Source organism: Calidris pugnax, unplaced genomic scaffold (genome assembly GCF_001431845.1).
Source record: "Calidris pugnax isolate Ruff unplaced genomic scaffold, ASM143184v1 scaffold171, whole genome shotgun sequence".
NCBI lineage: Eukaryota > Metazoa > Chordata > Aves > Charadriiformes > Scolopacidae > Calidris > Calidris pugnax.
Genome location: NW_015091064.1, coordinates 4,894,027 through 4,913,867, shown reverse-complemented (window position 1 = coordinate 4,913,867; position 19,841 = coordinate 4,894,027). Strand labels below are relative to the sequence as shown.

Genomic DNA, 19,841 nt, shown 5'->3' with positions numbered 1-19,841 from the left:
TGTCAATTAAAATAATGCTTATATAATCTATAGTACTCCTTATTGGTAATGCAAGCAGTAAGGTTAATTTACTGTTTTTGCTCTTAAAGTCCCTTTGATTTCAGAGGAATTCATTTGTCATTCCATTATAGCACAGTAGCTGAGAGCCTAACTGTAGGGGTTTTTTTTGTAAAAATATATAATGTTATAACTTTCTATACTATCCACAGGTTTTAGGACCTGCCCCAAAATGGTGTTCCTTCTTGGACAACTTGACTGAAGAACTAGAAGAGAATCCAGAGAGCACAGTTTATGATGATTACAAATTTGTTACCAGACAAGACCTTGAAAATTTAGGTAAAACAGTTGAATATCCTCTTTAGCTGACTTTGTTCAGTTTTTGATCATTTACACATGTAAGTGTTGTCATTCTGATATGATGTATGAGGACTGATAGTAACTCACTGGCAGTAGTGTCCACCAGTCTTCTTAGTTATTAATATGACCACACTGATGGCTTTGTTTTTTGGTTCCCAACCAGTGCAACACTGGATATTTGTATTTCTGAGATTTTTATCCCAGGAAAATGATTGATATTTGCTGATTTAATATGTCTAGGAATCTGGTGTGTGTGCTTTCAGACACTAAATGGAAGGCACAGGAAGAGAAGTTTGTTTAGTTTTCAAAATATTTTTCAGGTGCTCAAACAGTATGTTGGAACTTAGAGAAAAGTCTGCTAAAGACTGGCTTATTTGAATGTAGTAATTTCCAGAAAATACAAATCATTCTAGGGCTAATAGAAACACAGTTTCAAGGAAGTGAAATGCTGAAAATTATGTATCAGAGAAGGTGTAAGCATGCTTCTCTTGCAGTAGTTAGTCCTTTTCCTGGCTGTTACGTGTTTTAATTGCAATGCTTTGCTCCAGTTTAATTTAGTTAATTTACCTCTGAATCACAGAATGATATGGGGTTGGAAGGGACCGCTGGAGATCATCTAGTCCAACCCCCCTGCCAGAGCAGGTCCACCCAGAGCAGGTTGCACAGGAGCGTGTCCAGGCGGGTTTTGAATGTCTCCAGAGAAGGAGACTCCACCACCTCTCTGGACAGCCTGTTCCAGGGCTCTGCCACCCTCAAAGTAAAGAAGTTCCTCCTAATGTTTAGATCAAACTTCCTATGTTCAAGTTTGTGCCCATTTCCTCTTGTCCTGTCACTGGGCACCACTGAAAAAAGACTGGTCCCATCCTCTTGACACCCACCCTTTAAGTATTTATAGGTGTTGATCAGATCCCCCCTCAGTCTTCTCTTCTTCAGACTAAAAAGATCCAAGTCCCTCCTCCTTTCCTCGTAAGAGAAATATGGGATATAGAAGTTGGTTTTGGCCTGGTAGGATGCCGTACAAGGAGGAGTTCATCCAAAGCACCTGCATTTTCAGCATTAGAGTTCTAGTGTAGATGGTCTGAAGGTAACCTGCAGATCCCTATCCCAACTGTAAGGGAATAAGCCAATGTAATATTATCTACACAGAAATTTGTGTGGGAATAATTATTTTGCTTTAAATTCACTAGAACTTAGTAAAACTTGTTTCTCCATAAATGTAACCTTTCAAATGAAGAACCAGTTTAGGGGGTATTTTGTATTTCATTTGTCAAAGTTTCTTTGTATTACTAGCTGTTAGCTGGAGTACTCTCATTTTGGAATACACAGGAAGATTGTTTCCTGGAAACAGTTAAGACATTTTTAGAGACAACTTTGCTTCCTGGGATGCACCACGGTTGCTCACTTTTTTTTTTTTTTTTTTTTACCATTTAGTTCTAGAAGTTTTTTAGTTTTTAATTTCTAAAGATTTGGGGTATGTAGAGGGTATTCTGCTGTAAAAAGCTTTTCCTTTTCTCAGTCTTGGAATTTCGTGAAGATACATGGGAGGAAAATCAGAGAACTCTAAGTATATTCATTTTTACTTAGGTTAGGGCCTAGGGTGACAGTTTTATGACCTGATGTGGTACTGTATTTTTTTCAACATGTTGATTCTTCAAAGATAGTGACCCCAGGGAAAACTCTTTCATTAAAAACATCTCTACACCACACTAAAAAAGTGATTGTCAAACATCTATGGACTTTAGAGAAAATACCCTCTTGAATTTTTCTTAGTAAACTTTTATGGAGCGTAGTGCTTGTGGGCATTTTTAAAAAGTGCACAGTAACATATATTATGACAAGAAAAATGGATTTTGCTGCTCTGAAGCAGCTCAAGTTTCTTGTTGGCCAAAATGATTATTTCTTTTTGTGGTTTTACTTAGTCTTGATGTAATGGATGTGACCGTTAGATTGATGTGTTGCGTTGGCAGCGCTTGTTTGTCTTGAACAGGGTAAGTGAAGTGGCCAGCTTGCAATAGGAGTTCTTTATATATGAAAGCTCTTTGAAACCCTCTGTAATTTTTTTTCCCAGGCCTTGCTCATCTCATTGGATCATCATTGCTCAGAGCATATATGCATGGCTTTTTCATGGACATAAGACTTTATCATAAGGTAAATAAGTCTAATCCTTGTCAATTTTTAATCTTGACAATAAAATATGCATGTTGAGATTTTTGCTGTGTTTTGGGGGTTGTTTTTCTTACCCTCCAAATAACAAGCTATATTCTGTATTAATATTGTTTTCCTTTTACTTTTTCTTGCTTGTTCAAAGGCAAAAATGATGGCCAACCCCTTTGCCTATGAAGAATACAGAAGAGAGAAAATAAGGCAGAAGATAGAAGAAACACGTGCACAGAGAGTTCAACTAAAGGTAAAACCTGTAAACAATGAGTATACTTCTGGGAGAACTATTCATAAAGAGTAATATATTCTTAAGTGTATCTCAGAGATGTAGTGACTTAAGATTTGATTCTGTTTATCATCGGACACACAAAGTAATTTATAGAACTTTTTGAATGGAACTGTAAAATTCCCATGTGTATGATTGCCACAGAAGAGAAAGACTGAACCAAACTGTAAAAGAGCAGCTCTCATTATATTTCCCACTTGAATGGGTAACCCACTGGTAAAACTTGTGGTTTCTACTTTTGTCATTAAACTAAATGACTTCAGCCATTAAAAAATGATACTCTGTAAAGAGATATATAAAAACAGTATTGTGTTTGTAGCTAGTAGCTTTCTAGATTGAATTTTCCCAACTTACAAGGAGAAATAATTGCTTTTAGAGTACTAAAGCTGATGCGTTGCAAGGAAGAAACGATACAAAAATTCTGCTTAAATTTTCTCCAAGTCCTGTAGCATTACTAGAAGCTAGAAATATTTGGAACCATTAAAGGAGGTTTTCAGCAAAAGCTATAAGAGTGAATAAGAGTTCTGTCTTCATCATGCTTATGAATGTAAAGCATGTAAATTTTTGCATATGTAAAAGAATAATTTGCTGATTAATTGCTTTCCTCTCTTTAGAAACTTCCAAAAGTCAATAAAGAGCTTGCACTCAAACTGATTGAAGAAGAAGGAGAAGAGCAACAGGTTACTAGAAAAAGGAAACAGAAGGTGAGCTTTGGTTTTGGAGACTAACTGGAAGTGCAGAAATAGTAATGCTTACAGTATTGATTTTTTTTTTGGGGGGGGGGGGGGGGGTTATTTTGTTATCTGGCCTAACAGATCTAAAAATCCATTGGTTTTGTTTCTCATAAATAACTTTTTATAATAAGTGTCTTTAAAGTGAACTTCGCTGTAGCTGCAGCTCCAAAAAGGTCATGCAGTAACTTAGAGCTTAAAATGATTAAATACTCACTGTCAAGATGATATGGGCTTCGCAGGACTCCAGAAGCCAGCTAAATGCAGAGTCAGTGCCTGTTCAAAAAAGTCAGAGGCTGTTCAAAAAAGACCTGCTGTTTACATTTGTTGATATTTTGGTGGTGACCATGACAAGATAGATCTTTCTGTAAAACTGAAGACAATTTCCTTTCTTTGTGTACCCACTTCACTACATTATTGCAGCTCCAAAAAGGTCATGCAGTAACTTAGAGCTTAAAATGATTAAATACTCACTGTCAAGATGATATGGGCTTCGCAGGACTCCAGAAGCCAGCTAAATGCAGAGTCAGTGCCTGTTCAAAAAAGTCAGAGGCTGTTCAAAAAAGACCTGCTGTTTACATTTGTTGATATTTTGGTGGTGACCATGACAAGATAGATCTTTCTGTAAAACTGAAGACAATTTCCTTTCTTTGTGTACGCACTTCACTACATTATATAAAATAGCCAAGATCGTTTGCTCTTATGCAACAGGAATTCTTCCTGATGTTGAAAATTATCCATTTTTATCCTAAGTGAAGTCTAAAGGAAAAAATTAGTTAATGTTTAGTAACTGGTGGGAGGCGGGGCTGTCTATAGGTAGCACTTCATGGGTGCTCATTCTCACAGGAATGCAGCATTCATGAAAGGCCAGAATTAGCTTCATGTGGCATCTGATGACATCCTGTGTGTTACAGTTAGGATCCTACAGTTACCATAGGAAGCATAAACTATTGAAAAAGTAGGTCTTGGCAAAACCTTAAATGCAGACTGTCTAAACCAGTGTTACAATGGGAATGTGAGCTCAGAAAGTGAGTGCTCATTTGTCTAGGAGTACATATAGATAGTGTTAGGAAGTGGACTAAAAAGAGTAAACATAAAATGCATGTTCTGGTTATTTTCCTGAAATGGCATTAGATGCTTATGAAGAGCAATTCATTTTAGGCTTTGGGATTTAGTTTTTTGCTGTGTGACTGCAAGTCACACATTTGCAACAGTTTCTGTGTTTGAAATTTACACTTGTTGTTTTTGGTATTATTTTTTTCCCACTTTTTCAGTAACAGCGAAAAATTAATGCTGAAGTGGTCTGAATATGCTGGTATAAGTTCGGCAATGTTGAAAGATCTGCTTTTTATAATAAAAAGCCTAATTTTAAAATGACGGTAACAGATACTCACATAAGCTGAAACTGTAGCTTGTACTATTCCTAATTCAACAGTAGCATAATTTACACAGAGTTCATTTTACTTTGACATGAATGAAACTGCCTTTTCTATTCTATGTGCGTGGGCAGTGAAGCAAAAGTGTTATAAGATGCATAGAAACACTTACGCTTATGTATTTACAGTAAAACAGTAGAAGCATTACATGAAGACATGTTTACCCTGATAATTTGTTGTACATGTTGTAGAATCATCCCCGTCAGACAGGGTATTTGCCTTGGAGGTACTGCTGATTAGTCAATAGATATCAACACATTTCCAGACTAGCTGGCGGAACGTATGAGAAACATTAATTCAAAAATACTAGTAACTGTGTATTTAAGGTGTCTACAGTGTGCATAAAAAAAAAAAAAAAATCCTGTCTTGCTTACAGGTAGCTTAGAATGATAATTATTTGGTCCTTGTGAAAGTAATAAAATATAATAAGCATAAATCTTGATTTTTATATGACCTGGAAGGGTAAAGCAATAGGCATTTCACATCCTGATTTTGTGTTTTGTTTAATTAAAAAGTTGTTACTTTACCAATGTCTGTTTCAGAATCTTGTAACTCACTCATGCTTTGCTTCTTTTCCAGAATCTGCCTAGCCTTCTCAAAGATGATCGTTTTAAGGTCATGTTTGAGAATCCAGATTTCCAGGTGGATGAGCAGAGTGAAGAATTCAGGCTACTTAACCCACTTGTTTCTAAAATAAGTGAGAAAAGAAAGAGGAAACTAAAGCTCTTAGAGGAACTGGAAGAACAGGTAAAACATTTTGCATTTGGATTAAGAAAAATCCATAGTTTTTTTTTGTTGTTGTTGTTTCAAGCATTCAGAATTTTCACCCTAGAAAGAAGGCAAGATGGGAGCAATGGAAAAATGTCTTACCAGCTACAGTAATTTAGTGTAATTTAGGTGTAATTTATAATGTTATCCTAGTTTTTCAGATGTGAATGGTATTTGTCTGCATGAATATAGGTTTGAAAAACATAAAATATGTAGGTGGAAACAATTTTATAATATATCTCCTGCTTCATTTGCTGTTACTGCTTTTGTTCAAATTTTAGTTCTCTTCAACTGTATCCATGTAAAGCTGTCACATACTCTAATTGTAGGAATGGTTTGAAAAGAAAATTAGTTGATCATTTCTTATTTTTATACTATTTTTGTCTGCAGGAAGAGGAGGAAGAACCAGAAGGAAAAGCAAGTGATGCAGAAAGTTCTGAGAGCTCAGATGATGAAAAAGGCTGGGTTGAAGAGGTCAGGAAACAGCGCAAGCTTTTGCGCCAAGAGGAAAAAGTAAAGCGGCAGGAAAGGTTCAAGGAGGATCAGCAAACATCACTGAAACCTCAGTTTTTTGAGATTAAAGAAGGAGAGGAATTCAGAAGCTTCAAAGACTCTGCCAAAAAACAAAAATTAATGAAGTAAGACTAATGTTCCTATTTTAATAGCTGGGGGTGGTTGATTCTCAAGTATTTCTCTTATAGTACAGGCCAGTGGCGTTTTGGCTTGGAAGCACTTATTAGTAAAGCCACATCTGGCAATTCAGGAATATTACTTAAAGTGACATAATTGTTGAAAGCTTTGTTTTGTAGTTAAACAAATACAATGTTTAGAGTATGGCAGAGAGACAACACAAATGAGATGAATAAGAGATTAATATTCTTAGCGATAATTAATATTCTGGCCATCCATTACTCAAGTGTTGAACTGCTGCTCTCACAAATAACAGCACCGGTGCCTGTGAGACTGTTTGTATTTCTCCACCAGTGTCAGTATGAGGTTAACAGTCTGGATGCTTTTCATCTGACCCTCTAAAAGGATGTGGAATACTGCACGACAAGTCACTATTGTGGGGGGTAGGATCAAGGTGGTAAACAGAATTTGTTTTATCTGGGTATTTTTATGGCATCCAGAAGCTTGAAAAAAACTATGCTGTCCTTACGTTGCCAGGTCTCACTATTTCTGTTTCTCTTTTGCAATACAAAAATTCCGACTTTTTGAAAACATGGATTTCCTTAAATTGATGATCAACTCAGGTAATTGGGTACTGTATAGGAAGCACGTCAAACCAAAGGACTTGGCTTTGAGGTGCTTAATACCTGCAAATCTCATTGATATTATTTTCTTCAGAGGTGAGTTAAGCCCTTCAGAGGATGAGATTTAATAGCCTTTTATTATTTGGAGCGGAGACACTAATATTAAAACCTTGACAGACAATAGCTTCAAAGTTCTTGCAGCACACTGGTTGCAGAGCAACATTTTGACTAATGTTGGAAACAGTTGCTGGGCTAGATGGATCTTGTAATAGCCATTATGTTTTTACTTAGAATGAAATGATAGAGTCAAAGGAAAGGAAGTGAATAATTTATATAATGGGACTGTTTCTTTGTCTCCATAATGACTGACTCTGCAACGTAGTTGTTTCATGATGGACGTTCGCTGGTGGTGTGGCAAGAAACATTTGATAAATATTCAGCCTATTCCTTGAACATGCAAGCTTTTAACTGGAATTCCCGTGTAAAATGGTCTCTAAGTATTACTGAGACAGTGTTTCTACAGTAGTCTAGTAGTCTATGATTTCCATGTTGTGCCTGTCAGACCTCTTTAAATAGAAGTAGTAGTTTTTATAAATTGGGATTTATAGCAGTTCTGCAGAACTGATTCCCATGTTTTCCTTAGCTGGTTTTTATCAGCAAGTGTTTTCACACGGTGATTTTTCTTTGTTCTTTTTATTGAATATACCCACTCATTCTAGACTAACATTCTTAGAGTCCATCAACTTTCTTCTGATTATTTTTCTTTCTTTCTTCCGGAAGATGAAGCAACTTTTTACTTTTGTCAGATTTTTTTCCTTTGTCAGGAGAAAATCCACTCTGGACACTCTGACAGAATATTGTAGGTTAAGGATATTTTTTTACATTGTACTTGGATTTATAGTCATGTTAGAAAGTGACTTGAAAAGGAGCCTGAGACAGTGGACAAATGGCACTGTATTCTCATTGAAATACTTCCCTAAAAGGCAGCAATGGCTGCAGCCCACTCACATGCTGTTCTTTTACGCAAATTTAGCTGCTGACCTCTAAAGGAAATTCTCAAGGACACTCAATTTGAAGTATTAAGGTTTCATTTCATTCAAAACATTGAAGGCATAAATGTGAACAAGGATACTGCAAGTTAAGTAAATAAGCCAAGACAGGTGTAAGGAAGAGAAACATTTAGAAAAAATTAATACAGTGTGACGCAGGACAAAATAAATTCTTTCATCTAGTTTACAGAGGGAGAAAAATTATTGCTTCGGCTTGGGAAAAATGAAAGCAAATACCACAGATCTGTCCAGTGGATGGAGGAATATCAGTGATGACATAAACCATGGAAGAACTTCTAAAAGACTACTTTTAGGGAAGAGAGAGTCTGTCTTGAGATTCACTGCTAATTCTCTGCAGAATATAATGCATGGTGTGGTGCATAATTAAGGTGGCTTAGGTTAGATACTCTCTGTGTGGTAAATGCACAGATGGGATGTAACATAAAATGTTCAAAAAACGAAAAGGAGAGAAAATTGAGCATAGAATAGGAAGACAAAAAAATGGATGTGACAGCATTACATCCTCCATGTTTCTCTGAGCTGCTGTCATTGAATTGTCTTTCCATTATTTTTGTTTGCTTGTTTTTGTCTAAGCAAATACCTCTATACTCACTGATCAAATCTGTGCTCATTCAAGTGTTGTTCCGAGCATGGAGTTTGATATTCCTTAACTTCTTAAAGGGAATTTAAAAATTAACAGTTGGTATCCATTTCTTGTAATGTATAGCTGACATGATTCTGTAACGATAATGACTTAGTCTGTGTTGTTAGCTAACGTGTTTGGTTAATAAGCACTTTTACATATTAGAATTTTATGAAGGACATACCTAAATATGTCTTTTGCTGGCTTTATTCAGTGATAAACAGTCAGCATAAAAATAATTAATTCCAGTAGCGTACTGAAAATTGGAAAGACTGTAGTGGCATGTACAATCTGGTGAGGCTGGCGTGTTTGTCTTTGATTTGATTTATCCAAGTTATGGAATGATGGTCTGTGACCAATATAATTAAGTACCTTAATACCTTCACTATGCATTTAATGGTTAGGTGTTCTTTTTTTCCTCTAATCGTATAATGTTCTACCTGAGGAAACAGTTTATGGCTTACATAAAACTGGGTGTTTCTTTCGACATGTTCCTGACTCAGCACGGCTCCAAGCCCAGCTTCTAAAGCAGTGGTGCATACTATAAATTTCCTCATAGACCAACAGTCTACGCATTTCTTTGCACGGAAAAACTGCAAAATTTACTCATGGTTGGAAAAAATAATGCCTTGTCTCAAATCAGTCTACATTTCATTTTCCCCTTTTGCACTTTTAGGCTTACACATGGAAACCTGCTGAACGTAGCAGCAAAGATGCAGAACTTTGCTTTGTTAACTTACTGCATTAAGTTCTTTACATCATAGCTGAAAAGGATCCATAAAAGGAAAGGGCTTTTATCAATGTGCCAAGAACTCTTTCGATTTTTGGGATGTCCCTTTAAAAGGGTTGTTATGGAAGTTAGAGCATGTCAAAATTAAAAACTACAGTAGTTGTGCTTTATAAAGTATCACAGTCAATGTATATTTCTTCAGGGATCGCCGAGAAAGTCAAAAAAAGCTAACAAAAGCATAGTTGACATTCCTAGGTAAAACAGCAGAAAAAGTCTTGAAAAACTGTTCTCTTTGAGGCAAAAAGAAGTGCCAGGGCAATTTTTTGTTTGTTTGTTTGTTTTTTACTATAGGGCAGGGGAAGTTGCTTTTAATAACATTGTTATTGTATCCCTTGAATCAATTTGTTGAGGAGGATTTTTTTTTTAAAAGCAAAACAAACAACCCAGCTGTTGTGTTTGTGTATCAGTGTGTGCAATTCACTATCATCTGAGGTCTGCACATGTTCAGATAAATACAGCCATACCTGCAATTATTCCATAAAATTGCAACCCCACAGCGTTTTGCTAATATCTCCTCATTTTAATTTTTCTCCTGACTGAAGCAGTATCTAGGCAGTCATGCTAAATAATTGCTGGGTAGTAGCCATATTTCTCCAGTTCACTTTCAAAGGGGAGAAAAAATGGGACTTCACTTGAATGTAGAAGTCCCACCACAATGTTGGTGACTGATCTTCTGCCATAGTTAGCTCTAAGGCTTAGCTTGTCTTCCCGATTCGCACAGATGGAACAAGTTCTTACATGTACTCAATGAAAAATATACTACAGGAAAAAAAAATACAATCAAAGTACCTAGTCATGAGAAATAGAGTAATTCTTGACAGTAATTTTTCATTGCTAATCTGAAAAGTCTTTGTTACATAAAATGGCTCATTAACCAAAATTCAGCGGACTTCAGATACTTCGTGCGTAGGCAGCAATCCATGAGCCCTTCGTGCATAGAAATGCCATTGACTTTTGGTGGCTGCTAATCTTTGGTGGTTTTTATGATGACATATTTTCCACTTTAAAGCTTGTACAAAAAATGGCTCTTAGCGTTCTTCAGAGAGATGTGATGAGACACTAATAAGAACAGCATCTCGAATTGCAGAAACTAATTTCGTACAGTCAGGGAAATGTTTTCTAAGTGCACGGCAGAGTGAGTTTGTCTGATCGTCCGTGTGTTATTCTGCAGGGGCACTCTCTGTACTGGCAGGAGCAGGACTGGCCGTGTTGGGGCTCACAGGTGCCTTTAGGGAGGTGGCTGATGCCAGCCCCATCCCTGCCCATCGCTCCCCTGTGCAGGAACAAGCTGTGTTTCCACTCCTCAGCTGTCCCGGTTTGCAGCCCGACTTACTGAAGCCAGCAAGGGGGATATTAAATATCAGCTCGCAATCAGGAGCAACTGGGGCATGTCCACATGTCTTGCTTGTGTAGGGCCCCTAAATTCCAGTGGGGGAGAGCTGGAAGCAGTATGGGTTTCCACCACAGCAGCTCCCTCCTCGGTAGAAACGCTGGAGCTCGGTGCCCAGGGGAGAGGCTCTACACCAGCTTGCTCACAGAAACTAGCTGATGAGTACACATGGAGCTCCTCTCTGGGGCCAGGGTCTGTCTGTCTTATCCCATTTGCTCGTTTGCATTGTTCTTTTATTTAGAAAACTGTTTGCATCAGACTGTTAGGGGCGCAGTGTCGGAACAGTCGTTTGTATTTGGATTAAGTAGCTTGTCTCTATCAGTGAAGTGGTTCGTTTGGTGATAAGTTCATTCTGATGTGTAGTCAAGATTATTTCCTTCCCTCAAAAGTGTTTCCAATTCACAAATTGCAAGATTTCAAGAAGGCTGCATGTATCCAGCCTTATTGTGGTTTTTTTTTTCATTTGTGTATGTATCTATTACTGAATATTCCTGACTTTTTCTGACATTTCGTAGAAAACTATAGCAATAGAAGGGTGTGGTTTCTCTCCCAACTAGAGTCCTGTTGCAATGAACTTTACATAAATTTTAAGTGTTTCTACTGAAAGCAATATCTGGAGGGAATGATTTGAACTTGTCTTCTCTGTTTACTGAATGTTTATTTTTTAGACTTTTGGCATTTCAGGGTTTCAAAGAAATTGAGATTAGTTTTGACTGAATTATCAGCCTTTATTATAGTAAAAAGATGGCAAGAATATGGACTAATGTTAATTATTCTCTGCAGGAAAACTCTTGGAGATCGTTTAAAGCTTGAAGAAAAACTTGGCACGCTCAATGTGTCTGATACCACAGTAGGCAGCAAACAGGCAACATTCAAATTAAAGAAGGTGAGCTATATATATAATTTTTTAAGATAATACACAAGTAACTTTAGTTTTTGCATGAAAGAACAGGAACTTTAAAACCGTCAAACAAATGTCCCTCTTCATTTCTTTATAAGCTGCCAACTCTTCTGCTCCTTGCCAAGAGAATGAAAGCCTCCGGTAGTACACTGTGTGTTTATACCCTTATAACTCAGACAGCACTCATAAAATCTTATATTCCGGTGGAAAATACTGCCTTCCATCCTTTGATAGTTTACTTGCAGACATATCATCAGAGGTTTGTGACCTTACCTGACTCCAGTGCCAGGACTGCTCAGATCTTGGTCTGCAGATGAGGATGCTGTACGTGATTCTTGGTTGACAGTGTCACTAGGTCTCAGCAAGATGAAAACAGAGCTCCTCTCCAACTTGAACACATTGAACATGTGTAACACGGATCACAGGAGCGAGCTGTGGCCCTGTTCTACTTGCCAAATTCCATTCGAAGTCTATAGTTAACTGCTGCCTATCTAACTTTCCCAAAGGGTGTTGATTTCCCATCCTAAGGAAATTGCAGACAGGTGATTACTTTATAGTGTGGGCAGAGTTAAATGCACGTGTGCATCTGCTACTGCTGTAGAACACTTGAAGATTTATATTTTTTTTTTTGCTAGAAAATGACTTGAGAACTGGGGAAAGGACACATTATAAAAGCTGAAGACCCATATTAATTGAAACTTGAGCTGACAAAATGTACTTTGGTTAAAACTGGTTTTCCTCAGTAAGCCTCTTTGCTATAATACACATTTCCTTACCAGTGGTCAAATGTTATTCTCACCTGTAAACTGCTGTCACAAGCATGGCAAAGTAGTTATTTGATTGTCACGTTAGGCATGCCTTAAAAAAAAAACTTAACCACATTTATTGGACTATTTCTACCTTATTGTTTTACCTGATTATTGTCTGCTTGCAGATGTCCTTTTTCATCTGTTTTTGGTTGCTGTATTGCTGGAATTTAAAATGTGTTGACTGTACAGTAAGTCACAGATTCCTCTGCAGTGCTGCACAGGGAGCCGTTCTGGGGATTTTACCAACTGCTGTAACTGATATGTTTAGTGTCTTGCAGCTGTTTAAATGGGCTCTGCAGGGCTTCCAAAGCATGGTCTTTTTTATAGTAGCTTTAAATTAGAAAGTGCAAACCCACAAAGTTTCTTGCAATCGGTGGTGAGCAATGAGCTAGCACCTTTTGCTAACAGTTTTGTGAAGATTTGGGAGTAAGTGGTAGAAGACAGGTACATGAGTGGTTCAGAATGTCATTTCTATTTGATTCTATCAGATATGCTATAGCTTTATTTTTTTTAATTATGTTGCTGCTAACTGTTAACTGATGTTGCTTTGTTGAAATATGTACATTGTGCTCGTTGCATTAAAAAGATTTTTGAAAGTCTAATTAAAAGAAAGTGGAGATCTCCTCTCTATAGAGGAGATCTTTTCTCCTGTCAGCAGAGTAGCAAAATAAGACTTGCAAGTCTTTTCTCCAATAATCGGACCCTGGGTGTATATCCTGAAGTCCCAGGGAATGGAGCAGGGAGAGCTAGGAGGAGGTCACATTATGCAGTATGCTGTGTCTTGACACTCCTTTTCAGAGGGTGAAGAGGTGAAGCTGGCAAGCCAAAAAAGGGATTTTATTGTTCTTCTGATCATCAGCTTCTGCTTTGTACTGCCCTTTCCTTAAAGTGCAGGTTTACTTAAGAGTAGGTGGGAAGATTTAGTGGGAGAAAGAATTGTGCTTCCGTAGGATGGGTATCACTCAACATGATAAATCAGTGGAACTGAGACTGAACTTTGCTGCGACAGTTGTGATATGTTAGCAGCCTCCCGAACGCCCAGCAAGCACTGACAGATCCAGCCATTAAATTGTTTGTCAATGATACATCACAGTTTAGTTTTCAGGGGATTTTAGTATGGTTCCCACAGGGTGACATCCTGTTTTTCAATTTCAGCGTGCTTTATGATAGCAAATAGATACAACAAAATAGCAGGGTTTCTGGAATACCTAAGTACTTCACACTACTAGGGAGGTATAGAGGACTTAAAAAACAAAACAAACGAAAACCAACCAAAAAAACCCAACAAAGCTTCAAAATCAAATGAAGAATTCAGTTTCACTACACTAGAGGTAATGGTCAACATTACATTAAGTAAGATTTCTCAAGACTGTTTCAGACAAAGTCTGGAGACAGAGAGAAACTACTTACATTTTCACATAGTGGGTTTCTTGTTTCCCTACCTGCAGCTGAAACAAGAGTCAGTAAATTTCAGCGACGTCTAAAGACCACCAGCTTTTATTACTATGAGCTGGTATGGGCTCATTGCTACATTTGGTAAATCGTTTCATATCTCACCTCAGCCAAAATGATGGCTGTGCATGCAAATCTCCAGCTTGGGTTTAAATGATACTTTAATGGGAGATTGAGGGAGAGCTGGGCTGACGTATGAGTGCTGCTGTTTACAAATTCAGACACGGGAGGGGATACAGCTGTGTGACCAGTATTTCTGTCACACTGTTAATGCACTTATCCTCTGCTGCTGTTGAAATTGCTCTAGTTATATTTAGAGTATATTATAGCATATTTAGAGTATTTCAGAGCATGGACTGTTGCCTGAGCTTGGCTAGTTCAAGTCTGCTAGTTCAAATTTATGCTTAGTTTGAAGACAAGCCTTAGTCTTCCAACGAAAATAGTAGTTTATGGCTGTAAGAGTCATTCATCTAAATGGTATGTAAATGAAACCCTTTCAGCATGTTTTTGATGAAGAGGAAAAAGATTAATAGAGCATGTGGCACAGGAGCAGAGATTTTAAATTATTTTCATGTGGAAAGTCTTTCTAGAATTGCATACAGCATATCAAACACTTTCAAGAACTTGTAAGAACACTTTTTAGAAAACCTATATGTTTCAGCAAATTTAACTAATTGTTCTGTCTCTTAAAATGTGTTTGTGCAAATACTGATTGTGGTAATACTAAGTTAACCAAAGTAGATATTAAATAGCATCAAATTGTACTCTGCCTTCTTAAGGGCATTAAAACAAATTCTTCAGTGTAATTTTACAGTCTGTTGTTAGACATCGGTTTTCATCTCAAATACATGATTTTTTTCACTGTTTTTGATAACTTTGTCTTAAATGTTTGCTCTGAATTACTTGGAACAATAATGCCTAGGGATACCTGGTAAGGTATAAGACAAGATTGCATGAGAACATTTACAGTAACACTTCCAGATTTCCTAAACGGAATTCTGACTTGATATATAGATACTTGAACAACGAGGTGATGTGTAAGTTTACAAGAACCTGAGTCTATTTTTGTTTTTGATATTCCAGTCAGAGCAGCAAAAGAAACAGCAGGAAGCTGAGAAACAACATCGTCAGGAGAGGAAAACACTTAGGCGTTCTGCTAGTCATCTCAGGAGCAAACGTGGAAGAGGACGACTGTTTCATTGATTTATTATATGTTATTTTTTTAAGAAACTTCTTTTATCTCATTTTTCATTTGAAAAAGGGACTTCTTCAAATTGGGACACAGTACCAATGTATTTGTATGTGGATTAATTGATGAACATAAAACCCAGAACTTGCTAAAGCCTGCGTTAATTACTGAAGAGCTTATGAAAGTAGAAGTATTGACCAAAGGACACTACAAGTATGGTGTGTTATAAACTCCAGTGTGAGCTGCATTTGTGCAGCAAATGGTTATTGCAACTGGTTATTGTGTAACCCTGGATGTCTTTTATATAAGAATTTATGCATAAAACAAGGCTGCCTGTCTTTTCTTTATCTTAAGAGCTGTGAGTTTTTGCTTTCTGAAATCTTTGTGACTCTTTAGATAGAAGATCAAGGGTAAGTTATTTTGGCTAAAAACTTATCTTTACAAGGGCACAACAAATTTTTCTTTCATGGTTCTTGAAAAATGACACAGAATTGTGTTTCTCAGACCTGACTTTGGCTTTGTGTTCTTGGGTTGCCTTAGTATCAGGAGGAAGACAAATGGTTGTCATGAGGGAAAGTGAGAATGCCTCAATTTAGAAATTAGAAATTTTGGTTCCTCTAAGTCACTCTGTAAGGAAACCTCTCTTGCCACACTGATGTACAAAAGGGGTCAAGTAGCTGCCAAATCTCTGCATTGCCCATAAGTTTCTCATGCTTTCTATTTAACACAAAACTAGCCAGTATTCCAGTGTCAGTCTCACCCATGCTGTATATCAAGAAGTACCATTATTACTTCGCTCTAGCCACTGAGAAAATGTGATACAGTTGTGGTTGCTCCAGGGTATGTCCCTCTTTTTGGAGTCTTTTCTTTTGATAACATTCAAGCCTTTGAAATCCAAGTGCAATGACAAGTTGAAGTTTGTACTACTGTAACATCCTTCCCCTGGAGCATTGTTTTATCTCTTGGAATTTGTCTGCTCGCAATTCAGGTGTGTTCACTTCGTGTACGTGGCTGTCCTGAATGTGGAAAGATTAATGGTGGAAACTTGCCACCACTCTGGTTGATACACGGAGAATTGGGGATTGGGTGGACAGAACTGGCATTGTTGGCATTGACAGGAATTCAGAGGATTTTGTTCCTTCTCATGGTAGGCCTAAATCCCATTATAGTTGATCAAGAGTTGATTTATGTTTTAAGACATCCTTATTTCAGCAATTATTTTATTGTCTGTCAAGAGTAGTAAAAAAAAAAAAAAAAGGAGGGGGGTGCAATTGATTTGCAGAGCAGTAGTGAACTGAGTTTGAAATGGTCAACTTTCAGCTTAAAAAAAAAAAAAGCCAAACCAACAAAAAACCCAAACCAAAAACCAGAAAACTGTATTTCTTCTATTTTGAGATTCTCTTGACTGACACTGGTTTAGGCCAGTGTATGTTTTGGTTTTCGTGCACGTACAGAGTTCCTCATGATGATATTGATCATGTATTTAGGTGGGAGCCTGTATGTTTAAAAGAACATTACTTCATACTGTTAGAGAAAAGGAACGTGCAAACTTTGCTTAACACACCATTTATTTCACATAAAGGGTATTTGGGGTACACTTTAAATGCTGTTTACATATAGTAGGTATACTGCAAGAATAGGACCGGGACTGTGATTTGAATATTATAACAAGCTAACATGGAAACAGGAAGACAAGCTTGATGCACTTTTAGTAGCTTCTGTTTTTAGCAGATGCTCTGCAGTAGTCCCTGCTGTTTGGGGTTTCCTAAGCACTGCCTGTAATTGTGCTGTATTTTTAGGTGCAATGTATAAGCTCTGTGTATAATCTTTCTTATAATAAGGCTAATTAAAGATAGAAGTGTAAGTAATAGGTACCAGCTATTCTGGAGAACAGTCCTAGAAAATTGGAGGTCACAGATAGCATTTGTGAATGAGAACGTTAGAGTTGGCTCAAGAATCTGAATATTTGTGAGCGGCAGACGTAACAGCCGGTTGTGATGTGCCCCTCCAAGGAGGAAGACTGTACTGCCTTGTAAAGTCATCTGCTTGTCTTTGCCCAGGAACCCTGCGGACATTTCTTCATTCAACAGTTTCTTCGTTTGTGCTCTGGGCTTGCAAGGGAACGTGGTGGTGGAACAGGGCGTTTGTGTAAGGAGAAGCAGCAGCAAAGCTCTGTGCAGTCTCCATCTCAGCTGTGACTGAGTTGCTGCTCTGATTGATAACTGCTGGCTCGTGTAGATTTTGAAAGACCAGAGAGAATTAACCCAAACCAGGTCTGTAGTGCCAAAGGTGTTTTCCTGAAGGAAGGACATGTCATTCTAATACAGGCAGAGGGATACGCAGCGTGTCTCTAAAGATGGCATAAAATTTTAAAATTCATAAGTTAATTGAACTAATAATTGATCTCATGCTGCTTTTTCCCATGAACCAGCAGCTGGTTAGAATCAGTGTTACCCAGAGAAGTGGATTTCCTATCCTTGATATGACTATTAAATGTCTGAAAGAGGGTGGTGTTCTTTAGATGTTGCTCACGTTGGTCAGGAGAAGTGTTTGGTGGTTGCGTTTTGCTAACGGTGGGACGTGGCTCTTCAGGGTGCCCAGCACTGGAGCTCTGGAACCCAGGTGAGCTATAGCTGGTAGGCTGCACCCAGCTGCATGGCACACATTTGAGCCAAGAGCTTTTTGGTGAAATAGGCTTGTGAGGAACCTCCATCCCTTGCTTTTGAGGTATTGGGGAGCACCAGGAGTGGGCAGCTCTATGAGGGAAGGCAGGCTGGGACCTCAAGGTGACCAGGCAGGGGCAGTGACCTCCCTGAGAGGAGGTGCAGTCCTGCAGTTATCAGACAAGAAGAGCAGTAGGGTGACAGCAATGAGGTTCAACCAACAGACCAGAGAGAGACAAGTCTGTAATGACAAGGCAGGCCCAAGGTCAAGTGAGCAGGTCAGTATCCATGAGGCACTTGGGCAGGGGTGGGCACGCCTGCAGCATAGCTTAGGCAAGGACTAAGGGTGATGTGGCCCCTGAGCAAAGCAGGGGCAGCAAAGCAGGGCTGCTCAGAGGTCTTTCTCCCACATCTCTTCTCGTAGCAGTCTGGTCCCCAGTTGTCTGGCCATACCAGAGCTGGCCAAACCCTTGGCAAGGTGAGGGAGAGGTAGCAGAGCCTTAAGGTCCCACACAGGGACCTGGCGTGAAGCATGTTTTGATTCTTGAGGTTGATAAAGCAGGTCAATGCCCTTGAACAGCTATCTGGGGGAAGATTTGAGAGCTTCAGTAGAAGCCGACATGTTAATATATCATCATTGCAAACAATTGACTTCGTAATGCAACCAAAGCAGGCATTTCTTGGCCATCAGCCTGATTACATCAACCTTTTTTCATTCAACAGTACTTCATTTTCCGTACTGCAGGAATCAGGATTGATCCAGTATTGCCGTTTCTATAATCTGAGCAGCTGCTGGGATCCTTCCTGACAGTTAAGGCTCATACCCTGAGGTAAGAACGATCAGATGCTGTAGCCTTGTGGAACCCCTGATTGTTTCACACGTAGGAGAATTTAGTGGTCAGAATCAATTTAAAAACTCCATGTAAATAAACTTACAGGTAATGGTTAGATGTGAGTGAAATACTAGTGAGATAAAGAAAAGACCTGGATGAGTCACCTACACTGCAGTATTTTCTTACTCTACACGTAGTATAGTTTACTTCAGATAGGCTCTTAGTCATTGAACAAACATTGAACCAAAACTATTGGGCTAATGTTCTTTCCAACATGCTGTTACCAAGCCAAGAAGCATGCTGTGCTCCTGTGGCTGCTGTCATTGTCTGAAATGGAGAACATCCATCCGTTTATATAAAACAGTGAAAGAATTGGCTGTACCACGCTGCTGGTTCTCAATATCTGAACAGAGCAGTGAAGTGTAGTTTAAAATATTGCCCTGCATAAATAGTAAGCGTGTGGAAAAATATATATACACATTTTTATACTCATGGGGTTTGTTTATGTATGGAGCTTGAAGCAGGTATGATTTGAGATTACGGGCCTCGGGAAGAGTTGTGAGGGAGGGTGTAACAAGTTTTCACGTTGCTCCATCTTGCTTTGCAGCAGCCTTTTATATTCGTGTTCTCCATGTTTCCAGATGGCAAAACGAGTAATGGACTTGAATTCTAGGAAGAAAGGACCAGGTTCCAGTTGCAGAAGGGACAGTGAAGCAGTAGAGCAGCTTACCTGGGGAGGTTGTGCCATGTCCACCAAAAGACTTGCGATGTGAGATTAAACATCTGCAGGAACCCCTCAGGTATAGTGGAGCCTGCCTTGAGGAGCAGGGATGGATTAATGAACTTTAGAGGACCTCTCCAGCCCAGCGACTTTATGAATGGTTATAGGGCATAAGGAAGAGGCAGCATTAATTGACTGGAGTCATTTTCTCCCTTGTCCCATCCTTCAACTGAATCACTCCCTAGTTTTATCTTTTTATCTCTTTCATAAAGATTAAATACTTTTTTTGGCTTGTTTCCATAGCTAATATATTTTGTCTGATCTTGGGAAGTATGGGGTTTTTAAACTGAAAGAAAGCACATAAATCTATTAATAAACTTCAGCTCTTGATCGTTATCTCTGTGTTTCAA

General features: G+C 38.4%; 1 protein-coding gene across 2 annotated transcripts in view; it reads left to right on the top strand.

The window, feature by feature from the left end:
- Nucleotides 1-15,538, top strand: part of NOL10 (nucleolar protein 10) — a 57,603-nt gene extending 42,065 nt beyond the window's left edge. For both annotated transcript variants that reach the window (XM_014956904.1, XM_014956903.1), the window contains exons 14-21: nt 210-336; nt 2,426-2,505; nt 2,666-2,764; nt 3,418-3,507; nt 5,550-5,717; nt 6,129-6,376; nt 11,647-11,749; nt 15,109-15,538. In XM_014956904.1, coding sequence (XP_014812390.1) covers nt 210-336; nt 2,426-2,505; nt 2,666-2,764; nt 3,418-3,507; nt 5,550-5,717; nt 6,129-6,376; nt 11,647-11,749; nt 15,109-15,228 — 1,035 coding nt within the window. In that variant the 3' untranslated portion in view covers nt 15,229-15,538. The remainder of the gene's footprint in view (nt 1-209; nt 337-2,425; nt 2,506-2,665; nt 2,765-3,417; nt 3,508-5,549; nt 5,718-6,128; nt 6,377-11,646; nt 11,750-15,108) is intronic.
- Nucleotides 15,539-19,841: the final 4,303 nt, after the last annotated feature.